At 45.8% G+C, this 12,391-nt stretch overlaps 1 protein-coding gene across 2 annotated transcripts in view; it reads left to right on the top strand.

Moving 5' to 3' along the window:
* LOC309358499 (methanethiol oxidase-like) overlaps nt 1-12,391 on the top strand; it is a 183,623-nt gene that overhangs the window by 9,810 nt on the left and 161,422 nt on the right. For both annotated transcript variants that reach the window (XR_014163477.1, XM_081891698.1), the window contains exons 3-5: nt 6,760-6,872; nt 9,674-9,859; nt 11,291-11,411. Coding sequence is in view for 1 of the 2 variants with exons in the window: in XM_081891698.1 (XP_081747824.1) it covers nt 6,760-6,872; nt 9,674-9,859; nt 11,291-11,411 (420 nt within the window). In the remaining variant the exon portion in view is untranslated. The remainder of the gene's footprint in view (nt 1-6,759; nt 6,873-9,673; nt 9,860-11,290; nt 11,412-12,391) is intronic.

Raw genomic sequence — 12,391 nt, forward strand, 5'->3', positions numbered from 1 at the left:
AGGCAGGAAGAATATGAAGAAGAGGAAGAAGAAAGAAAGAAAGAAAGAAAGAAAGAAAGAAAGAAAGAAAGGGAAAGCATGGGAAAAAAGAAAAGAAAAAAATATATTAAAAGATTTCTAGTTCTCTGTCCTTCACCTAAACATATTATTCGCTCATTCTGTCGTCTATAAACCAGTACTTTTTCCATCTTCGAATCCAGATATTACAAGTTCATTTTCTCTTTCATGCAAAAAGTCCATAAGAAGTTTCCAGTCCTGAGTAAATGTCAATAATGATTTTTTCTCTAATTAAACACATTACCTTTGCCATCTCAGCCAAGTCCAATAGTTTTATCAGCCATTCATCGATAGTGGGTAGGGCTGTATCTTTCCATCTTTCTACATATAACAATCTCGCCTCTGTAATCTTACATTGGAGTGAACTTCCATCGTCCTTTTGCAGTTGTGTCTCCATTAAGCCTCAAACAAAGAGTTTTGGCTTCAATTGAATACTAAGCTTTAAAATCTACTGCATCCTTTCCCTCCTCCATTTTACATGTCCACCAAGCATGATAAAATGTCCCTTTGCGTTCTGGGCATTTCCATTAAACATTTGAAACACCTTTATACATTCTAAATAGTTTAAAAAGGTAAAGGTACCCCTGATCGTTAGGTCCAGTCATGGACGACTCTGGGGTTGCGTGCTCATCTCACTCTATAGGCCAAGGGAGCTGGCGTACATGGCTGGTCATGTGGCCAGCATGACTAAGCCGCTTCTGGAGAACCAGAGCAGCACATGGAAACACCATTTACCTTCCCGCCGAAGCGGTACCTGTTTATCTACTTGCACTTTGACGTGCTTTCAAACTGCTAGGTGGGCAGGAGCAGGGACCGAACAACGGAAGCTCACCCCGTCACGGGGATTCGAACCGCCGACCTTCTGATCGGCAAGCTCTGTGGTTTAGACCACAGCGCCACCCGCATCCCTCTAAATCATGGGTAGACAGCCTAAGGCTCGGGGGCCGGATCTGGCCCAGTCGCCTTCTAAATCTGGCCCACAGACGGTCCGGGAATCAGGGTGTTTTTACATGAGTAGAATATGTCCTTTTATTTAACATACATCTCTGGGTTATTTGTGGGGCATAGGAATTTGTTCATTTTCCCCCTTCAAAATATAGTCCAGCCTCCCACAAGGTCTGAGGGACAGGGAACCAGCTCTCTGCTGAAAATGTTTGCTGACCCCTGCTCTAAATAGTTTATTGGGAGTTAAATACCAATGGTCAGCCAGGAGACCTACCTGCAGACCTTCTGAGACTCCAGATTCCTGGGACCCATGCATTGCAAAACAAGCACTGTACCACTGAAGTGGTCATGCTGATAAGATTGCCTCTGAAGCCATGCATAGCTTAGGAAGGACAAAGGAAGCTTCCTTGTTCCATCTAACTCAGTGCCAGTGTGGTGTAGTGGTTAAGAGCGGTGGACTCGTAAGCTGGGGAACCGGGTTCGATTCCCCGCTCCTTCACCTGCAGCTGCTGGGTGACCTTGGGCCAGTCACACTTCTCTGAAGTCTCAGCCTCACTCACCTCACAGAGTGCTTGTTGTGGGGGAGGAAGGGAAAAGGAGAATGTTAGCCGCTTTGAGACGCCTTCGGGTAGACTCATAAAATCATAGAATCATAGAGTTGGAAGAGACCACAAGGGCCATTGAGTCCAACCCCCTGCCAAGCAGGAAACACCATCAGAGCACTCCTGACATATGGTTGTCAAGCCTCTGCTTAAAGACCTCCAAAGAAGGAGACTCCACCACACTCCTTGGCAGCAAATTCCACTGTCGAACAGCTCTTACTGTCAGGAAGTTCTTCCTAATGTTTAGGTGGAATCTTCTTTCTTGTAGTTTGGATCCATTGCTCCGTGTCCGCTTCTCTGGAGCAGCAGAAAACAACCTTTCTCCCTCCTCTATGTGACATCCTTTTATATCTTTGAACATGGCTATCATATGACCCCTTAACATCCTCTTCTCCAGGCTAAACATGCCCAGCTCCCTTAGTCGTTCCTCATAAGGCATCGTTCCTCATAAGGCATCGTTTCCAGGGTAGTGATAAAGTGGGATATCAAATCGAAATCCAAACTCAGTGTTGTCCACACTGACTGGCAGGGGCTCTTCAGAGTGCCAGGCATGGGACACTGAACTATGGCCCTGCCCTCTCTTGGGACTGGTTGCTTACTAATGTTTCATTTTTCATTTTTGCACGTTTGAGAAATTTAATGAAATTTGCACACCCTCTCCCAAGGTTTCCTGAACTGCAGTCGCAGCCTCCGTCAGGGAGGGGCAACTGTGTCCTAACACTCAGGAGAAGCGCCAGCAATAATAAGGAAATGCTTTCAAGCTAAAGAAACTCCCTCTTTCATTTTTCATCCACATCTGGGCACTGTAGATAACAGGCTGTGGTTTTTGAGGGTATCATTGCCAGGGCTGCAAATGTATCTGAAATGATCCTGGACTGCTCTCCAGTCTTCAGGCCTTCATAACCCCCAGTAGGTGATATGTTAAAAGAGATATAGACGTTTTCATGTAGGTTTTTACATTATGGAGGACAGCCACTCCCCCACCAATATATTTTTATTGGGTTTTACAGTACCAATTTGAATTCAAACATTATACATCAACATCATCATATAGGATTCTCTGAATCTTATGACCCTCCTCCGCCTTTCCATTGTTACAATTTTCAATCTTTTTTTCCAACTGCCTTCCTTATTTTCTCTATTTTTTAAAAAAACAAATAAACCATTTTTACCATAATTCTTCATATATTACAAGCATTACTCAAATCCTGCCAAAGTGTTTAGTTGTTTACAGTGTTCTCTTAAATACCATATTTTTCGCTCTATTACACGCATCTGACCATAACACGCATGTAGTTTTTAGAGGAGGAAAACAAGAAAAAAATATTCTGAACGAAACAGTGGGTGCATGATTTTTATGGTTCATGCTGTGGCCACAGACATGTGATCTGATGGTGAGTTTGGGGTAGCCCAATGCAAAAATCCTGAGGATCCATGTGGATCCTTGCTTTGTAACCACGTTTAAAGTGGGGAGGGAAGGAAAAGCACTCAAGGGAGCACGCGTGGAGAAGGAGCTTTTCGGTGAGCTGAGCGGGAGGAGGGAGGGAAAGAGCACTGTTGCTTTAAAGGTATACTTAAGGTACTTGCCCTGTGCCTGGGGTTTTTTCCATTTAACAGTTTGCAGCCTTTTCCTTCCACTCCTTGTTTTGAGGCAGAATAGATTTGAGCAAGTGAGGAGGACTTGGATTGCAGGGGATTCACCATTAGCTGTGTAAAAGTGCTCCTCCTTGCAGCCTGAGTGATAAGCAGCCACCAGCAGCAATAGAATGGAGCACAAAAAAGTGGTAGGGGCACCAGGACCCAGACAATACTCGAATCTATCCTGCCTGAAAAAAAGCTGCTCCCTCGCAGCGGATCAGCTGAGACGCGGGGATTTGCGAAGTTTTCCCCTCTCCCTCATCCCCAGCCTTTTTTCTTTAACTTCCTGGTTTTCACTGCGTGGCTCAGAGCTCGAGGTTGGTTTTATTTTGCTGCTGGTTGCTTAAATTTTATCTTTCCTGCTGTCCCTCTGCAGCCTCATTGCTCTGTTTAGAGAGCTCACGGACCTTTGCTAGCGTCTGTCCCTCCTCCCGTGTAAGCGGCTGCTGCCCGCTTTGCTGCCATGGCTCTTCTTCCCTCCCTCCTCCCCGGCTCCAGGTCGCTTTAAAGCAAGCAAAGCGAGAGCCTCGTAGAGTGTGTAAGCAGCTCCCGCTTTGCTTGACTGACGGCAGCCATGGCTCCGATCCGTGCATTCGCTCCTTAACACGCACAGGCATTTCCCCTTACTTTCTAGGAGCAAAAAACTGCGTGTTATGGTCCGAAAAGTACGGTACATTGTGAATTTTCCCCATTCCTTCTTAAAATTCTTCTCTTCCTGGTTTTTGATTTTCCCAGTCAATTTTGCCATTTCGGGGTAGTCCATCTCCATCAGCCATTTGTCTCTGGTCAGAACTTTTTCTTCTTTCCATCTCTGGGCCAGTAGCATTCGCGCTGTTGTCGTCACAGACATGAATAGTCATTTCTGCTCCTTTGAATCTCTGCACCTAAAATAGTAAAGGTAAAGGGACCCCTGACCATTAGGTCCAGTCGTGGATGACTCTGGGGTTGCGGAGCTCATCTCGCTTCACTGGCCGAGGGAGCCGGCGTACAGCTTCCGGGTCATGTGGCCAGCATGACTAAGCCACTTCTGGCGAACCAGAGCAGTGCACGGAAACGCCGTTTACCTTCCCGCCGGAGCGGTACCTATTTATCTATTTGCACTTTGACGTGCTTTTGAACTGCTAGGTTGGCAGGAGCAGGGACCAAGCAACGGGAGCTCACCCTGTCACAGGGATTTGAACCACCGACCTTCTGATCGGCAAGCCCTAGGCTCTGTGGTTTAACCCACAGTGCCACTCGCGTCCCCTGCACCTAAAATACCTAGTAGAAAAGCATCTGGCTTCCCCCTAAATGTTATTTGGGAAATAAAAGGACTGCCAAATGTAATCATGTTAGATTGGTTAGATAGATTGAAAAGCATTTTGATTGGCTAAAAAGTCCCCCCTGCCTTAATTCAACAGCAAATGTTTGAAATTAAAAAAATAGATGCTTACAAGACTTTCAGATAGCATTGTCCTATGTCCCATGTTGGGGAGGAACACCTCTTCATAAGATGGTATTCACACTTGTGAGAGAGGAGGGATGCCTCATTCCATCCAGTGTGTGAGTGAAGGTGGAAGACTTCTTAGAGGAGGCATGAGGAGAGATACCTCGTCTCAAGTAGCATTAGAAAGGGCATTCCCTCTCATGAGAGAGAATGCCTCTTCTCAGACAATACTGTCGGAGCCTCCGTACGACCGAGCTGAAATGGCTATTCCTCCGGCCATAATTTTGGAATCTCCTCCGACGGTGATTAACTACCTAAGCCTTTGAATGAGACTTCAGGCACGCTCCCCATTGCGCAGAGTACCCAGACAGCAGCAGAAGGAGCCAGAAATATGTGGTACATTGCTACTTTTATTTCTAACTACGCAGGACAGAAAAGAATATGTGTCTGCTCTCTGTGAGAGACAGAAAAACAACAGTAACAAAGAAACAGGAAACCAGTAACTTCAACATCCGTCTCCCGTGAGACTTCCAACAGTCTGGAATGTCAACAGAGTCTTGTGACTCCAAGAACTGCACAGTGGCATAAACAGAAATCTAACAGATACTAGAAGGAGCACTCCATTCTGTGTGTCAAAGAAGAGGGAGCACCTCTTTTTAAATGACGTACAAGAAGGGGAGGAATGACACAAGATGAGTCATTACCTTCTTGCCTGCCTCTTCCCAAACTACCCCTGTTGTGATGAATACAGTGGTACCTTAGGTTATAAACGCTTCAGGTTACAGACGCTTCAGGTTACAGACTTCACTAACCCAGAAATAGTACCTCGGGTTAAGAACTTTGCTTCAGGATGAGAACAGAAATGGCGTGGCGGCAGCGGGAGGCCCCATTGTCTAAAGTGGTGCCTCAGGTTAAGAACAGTTTCAGGTTAAGAACGGAACTCCGGAATGAATTATGTTCTTAACCAGAGGTACCACTGTACCTACATCACCAAAAAGCAATGTTTCTTCCCTTCTTCCCTTTAGAACTATTTCTCCCCCATGTGCAAATTCATGCATAAATTCATAAATGAAGCTTTTAAAAAATTGGCCTCATTTCATGGCAAATCAGGGATGGCCGGCTTGTGGCTCGCACGTGGGATTTGCCCCCTCAGGCGATATTATCTCACGTCGTTCCCCCACTCCTTTGACCTTGCCAAAGTCTAACGGAAGTCTTGCCCACTGTTTCATTCGAGAGCAAAGCAGAGATGTTCCAAGAAAGACACTGTTTGCACTGTTTGTCACATCCAAACACAGCGGTGAAAGGGTGAGCTTTTCTCCTTTCCTCATCTGGCTCCCCTTAATACCAGTGTAATAAACAAAAAATCTGCCCTTATTCCCTTATGGTGGACACAAGAACCCTTATAGAGTCCTTTGCAGGTTCTCCACCGGTCGGAGGGAAAAACAGAGGCCAACCAGAGAATATTGAGAAGCAAAGCAGCTAGGAAGCCTGATCTTTATTGAACTGTTGCAACAGGGTGCTCCCCTCACACGCAGGAAAGGAAGAGGACCCCGAACAAAGGTGTGCCCGCCCTTATATAGACATTTTAAATTGCCTGCCCTGGAGTCCAAGACCACCCCCAGAAACATTATACATACATCACAGAAAGGGCGGTCTACAACAGAAATCTGAGTGTGTTGTTTACCTCCTGTCTGGTAGCATACCTGTAAATGCTCACTTGACTGGATACCCTGGGGAGCCTGGCCAGTCTTTTGTAATGATAAATACTTAGTTCCTGAGCCAAATCACAGGCTCACCCTATTCAAACACAGACATACCCTTAAGACAGGATTTGTGAAGGAAAAGACAATGGGGAGGCTTTTCCATTTTCCTTGACCTTGCAGAGAAATCATTTGGTCAGTTTGGGAGTCAAAATGGCTCCATGGCTGCTCTCCTGTGGCCTATATATCTATGTACAGTACGTGTTTGCCTGGTACATTTATGAACATTTATTATATACATAAGACCTTAATTGATTTATTTCACCAGTGTGTTTGCTTCCCTGTTCCCCCACTCCCGGTGGCTCATACAAGGTTTTTTGCTTTTGGACAGGCCCCCGGGAAGAGATTGTATACCTGCCTTGCATCTACAGGAACACCGGAATAAAGAAACCAGACTACCTGGCCACGGTGGATGTGGACCCCAAATCTCCAACCTATTGCCAAGTAAGTATCTTTCAGTGTGCGAAGGCTGGTCACGCAACAAGGCTTGGCATGCGCCGATATCTCCAGGGTTACATTATTGCTCCACAATTGTGTGAGAAGTCCTGTTTGCTTTCCAAGGATAATTCGAAGTTGTATCTCGTAAAAGAGAACCAAAAGACACCCTGACACATCCCCATAGCAAAACCCCACCCTAAAAACACTTTTAAAAGTGCAAACATCGCAATCCGCCTCATTCAGGCTGTTGCAGAGGTCATCTGTGACAGCTGCTCGCTTTAAAACTGGAGAGTGCATTCTTGCAGAACAAAAGTGGGGGTGTGGTGGTTTTTCCAAACACTTCCCCGTTCATTCTCAAGCGGTTCAGATTGCTAAATCTTTTGTTGGCTATTGTATACTTAGCCACACACTTTGTGGGGCAGTTGATCTGGTCCAGCAAGATATCTTGTCCAAGCTTGTTAGTTTTATTTTATTGTATATTTTCAAAAACCTTAAATTGTAAATTGAAGAGGAGGTTAAGGGGTGATATGATAGCCGTGTTCAAATATATAAAAGGATGTCACATAGAGGAGGGGGAAAGGTTGTTTTCTGCTGCTCCAGAGAAGCGGACACGGAGCAATGGATCCAAACTACAAGAAAGAAGATTCCACCTAAACATGAGGAAGAACTTCCTGAGAGTAAGAGCTGTTTGACAGTGGAATTTGCTGCCAAGGAGTGTGGTGGAGTCTCCTTCTTTGGAGGTCTTTAAGCAGAGGCTTGACAACCATATGTCAGGAGTGCTCTGATGGTGTTTCCTGCTTGGCAGGGGGTTGGACTCGATGGCCCTTGTGGTCTCTTCCAACTCTATGATTCTATGATTCTAAATAAATGTTTCAAGTTGCCACATCGGTGTATGAGAGGGGTGCGGGTGGGGGAACCTCAGAGAGATAGTTGTGTTTAAAGATCTTTAAAAAAAAAAATAATAATTTTTTTACCAATCACCAAAATACAAACAGGGAACCCCCCCAGGCGACTGATACATTGGGTATACAATATTCAATAATATACATATTCAATAATAATATAATCAAATTAACCATATGCACACTTCTATATACCTTAACACTCCTCCTTCCACAAGGTTTATTTAACTTTTAACATTTTAATTGCCCCAAATTGTTCAAACCTGCCGAAATAATTCAGTATCTTCTCAAACCAATCCTCCTCTTTCTCACTGACCTTAAACCCTTTCATTCTGTGTATCTTCACAGTTAGGTATTCTAAAATTATAATATTATTCAGTTTTTTCCTCCATTGGTTCACCCCTAGCTCTTCTGTAATTTCCCAGTAACTCGCTATAACCTGTCTGGCTGCAATTACCATAAGTTTTACCCATTTGCAAATGCAGTTGTGTTTAAAGTTCTAAACAACTAAGCGTCCAGATATCTGAGAGACCGCCTCTCTCTCCTTCCCTACAGACACTCTCAGGTGTTACGATCGACAGAGGAGACCCTTTTGGGAGTTCTCCCACCCTCAGAAATATAGGGAATAGCAGCCCAAGAGAGGGCATTCTTTGCAGAAGCCCCTAAATGGTGGCGGCTCTCTTTCTGCAGAGAGGCCTCAAAATCTTCATTGTACAGCTTTCACCGTACGCCAAAGGCACACCTCTTTACACCTGAGATCTATTTTTATTTAACAAAATTGTATACGCCTCTAAGCACAAGAAATGTTGTGAATATCAACAAAATCAGTTAAGAGCAAATACCGTATTTTTCGCCCTATAGGACGCACTTTTTCCCCTCCAAAAATGAAGGGGAAATGTGTGTGCGTCCTATGGGGCGAATGCAGGTGCACCGACCCCTCTCGCTCTCCAGGCTTCAGGAGAGCCCCACCACCAGCCCCACAAACCCGATGTGGTTTGGAGGCTGACAGTGGGGAGACGCGTGCTTCTCCCCGCCGCCAGCCCTGCAAGCTTGGGGGACAGCGCGCAGCTTCGGGATCGCTCTGGGACCCGTTCGGGGGGCTGGGGACAGGGGAAGCTCGGGCTTCCCCCTCCCCCAGCCCCACATGCTCCCAGAGCGGGCTTTGCACAGCTCTCCGCAAGCTGTGGGAGCCCGGCGCGACTTCGCGCTGGCCTCCAAGGCTTGCGGAGAGCTGCCTGTTCTAGGGGTTGGGGGTGAAGCTCGGACTTCTCCCGCCCCAGCCCCATGCCTGGGGTGGGGGAAATATTTTTTTTCCCTTTATCCCCCCCCCCCCCAAATCTAGGTGCGTCCTATGGGCCGGTGCGTTCTATACGGCGAAAAATACGGTAATTTAAAACATGTAAAAGATAATTTAAATTAAGCAGTGACAGATTAAAGATCAACATGTTGGGATTGTTGTTGTTGTTGTTTAGTCATTTAGTCGTGTCCGCCTCTTTGTGACCCCCTGGACCAGAGCACGCCAGGCCCTCCTATCTTCCACTGCCTCCCGCAGTTTGGTCAAACTCATGCTGGTAGCTTCGAGAACACTGTCCCACCATCTCGTCCTCTGTCGTCCCCTTCTCCTTGTGCCCTCCATCTTTCCCAACATCAGGGTCTTTTCCAGGGAGTCTTCTCTTCTCATGAGGTGGCCAAAGTCTTGGAGCCTCAGCTTCAGGATCTGTCCTTCCAGGGAGCACTCAGGGCTGATTTCCTTCAGAATGGAGAGGTTTGATCTTCTTGCAGTCCATGGGACTCTCAAGAGTCTCCTCCAGCACCAGAATTCAAAAGCATCCATTCTTCGGCGATCAACCTTCTTTATGGTCCAGCTCTCACTTATTATTATTATTATTATTATTAATTTCATAGGTCATCCATCGCCTGCCCATGCCAAATGTCAACGATGAGCTCCACCACACTGGGTGGAACTCCTGCAGCAGCTGTTTTGGGGACACGACCAAGAAGCGAAACAGGCTCATTCTTCCCAGCTTGATCTCTTCCAGGATTTATGTGGTTGATACAGGCACTGACCCTCGAGCTCCGCGCCTCCATAAGGTACAGGCTTTTCTGGGGCTCACCAGAAACCACACCCTCCATTTTGCAAGTTCCTCTGTTGCTCAATGAATCAGAAGCCCTACCAGAGTTGCTCGCAGTGGGTCTTCACTGCAGTATTTACAAGGCCATCAGCACTGAGGTTTTTTTGTAGCAGAACCAGTCCCTCACAAAATATGTAATAATGTTAGCACTATGGATGGGGGAGGGACGCAGGTGGCGCTGTGAGTTAAACCACAGAGCCTAGGACTTGCCGATCAGAAAGTCGGTGGTTCAAATCCCCGCAACGGGGTGAGCTCCCGTTGCTCGGTCCCTGCTCCTGCCAACCTAGCAGTTCAAAAACACCTCAAAGTGCAAGTAGATAAATAGGTACCGCTCCAGCGGGAAGGTAAACAGCGTTTCCGTGCGCTGCTCTGGCTCGCCAGAAGTGGCTTAGTCCTGCAGGCCACATGACCCGGAAGCTGTCTGTGGACAAACGCCAGTTCCCTCAGCCAGTAAAGCGAGATGAGCGCCGCAACCCCTGAGTCAGCCACGACTGGACCTAATGGTCAGGGGTCCCTTTACCTTTACCTTTATGGATGGGGAATCAAATCCGTTTAGTTTTGCATTTTAATGCGAGCCAAACGGTTCTAACTTTCCAAGTCCAATGCATGAACCGAAATGCCACCACCCTCCAAAATCCACACTCTTCTCTGAACTTTGGGACGCAGTTCTCCAACAATGCGTACAAGAATGCAAATGTTAAGTGAAGGTGTGCCTAAAAATTCATATATTAGATAAAACAGCGCACAGGAGTGCATTATATTAGGAGAAATTGCTTGCAAAGGTTAATACGTTAAGGGGAAATGTCGTTTAAAGAGTATCATAGGAGAAATGTATGCTAAAAATATTCCCTTTATGGCAGTTTCTCTTCTCCTTCATTGACGGAGAACGGTTAGGGAGTGAGGAACACACACATAGAATGTTTTCAGGACAACACTAGCTGTTATGCACTGAGTTGAATAGGATCCAAACTGCAGCAGTCTGATTGGTCCTAGAACAATGCAGCAGTATGATTGGTTGGCAGGAACCACCCAATCATGCTCCAGATAGAAGTGAATCCACAACCTGATTGGCTTACAGTAGAATTCCAGAATTAGCCAATCATGTGCAGCCCATTGTGTAAATAACGTATATAAAGCAGATACTTTGAGGGGACTTTCATTCATTCCTCCTCACCACTATGAGCTGAATAAAGAGCATGAAATCACTTTGCGACTCTGAGTATATTTCACTAGCGTTACTTTCCCTGTGCAGAAGAAGGCACGATTCACACAATTTCTGTCGGTCCTGTACCCTTGGAATCATAAGAGCTAGAAACTTAAAAAGCACAAAGAGGGGAAATGTTTAACACCGCACTAACCTTCGCTTTCTCTGTGCCACCTTTCCCCTTAGGCTGTCGAGCCCGTTGACATGTACTGGAAGTGCAACCTGGCTAATCCTCACACTACCCACTGCTTGGGCAGTGGCGAGATCATGATCAGCACCATGGGAGACCCGTCCGGCAATGGAAAAGGTGTTTGTTTTGGGCTGGGCAGGCAAAGGAGGTGGTCTGGGCCGGGTTAACAAGAGCACAAAAGCGAGTCCCAGTCCAAATTTTGAATGGGGAAAATTTCTGTTCTTCCACATGCATGGTTTTTTAAAAAGCAGATTTGCACCCTGCCTTTTATTTTGCGTAATTTATTCCAATATTGATGGCTCCAAAGCAGTTTTCCCCTGCCACCAAGCTCCTGGGTGTATACTTCTGCTTGTTGGGTTTCAACAGGCACAACTCACAATTCTAGACTGCGTCTTTGCAATCATAAGGACTACAAACTTAACTTTTTTTAATAAAAGAAAAAGACTAGGGCAGGGGGGGCGGTGGAAGGAAGCAGAGATAATTGGGAAACTGAAATGTTAGGATTCTTGTGGGCCAGCTACGTATTTATTTATTTGTTAAATTTGTTAGTCTCTTTATCTTGCTTAGGGCAAAGTGATGTACAACCAAGTCACAGCAATATGCACACATACAGTGGTACCTCAGGTTACATACGCTTCAGGTTACAGACTCCGCTAACCCAGAAATAGTGCTTCAGGTTAAGAACTTTGCTTCAGGATGAGAACAGAAACCGTGCTCCCGCGGTGCGGCGGCAGCAGGAGGCCCCATTAGCTAAAGTGGTGCTCCAGGTTAAGAACAGTTTCAGGTTAAGAACGGACCTCCGGAACGAATTAAGTACTTAACCCGAGGTACCACTGTAAACTCTAGGAGAGGTTTTAATTTATTTATTTAATACAAATATAACAGAAAGAAAGAAAAGAAAGGAGCAGCATCAGCTCACATTAATATTAAAAATAATCCATCAATCCTGACTTAAAGTATACACACACACACATTATATACAGTGGTACCTTGGTTTAAGAACAGTCCGGTTTAAGAACAATTTGGTTTACAAATTCCGCAAAACTGGAAATAGTTTCTTGGTTTGAGAACTTTACCTCAGTCTAAGAACAGAATCC

The sequence above is a fragment of the Podarcis melisellensis genome (genome assembly GCF_964234715.1).
Source record: "Podarcis melisellensis genome assembly, chromosome: 16".
Lineage (NCBI taxonomy): Eukaryota > Metazoa > Chordata > Lepidosauria > Squamata > Lacertidae > Podarcis > Podarcis melisellensis.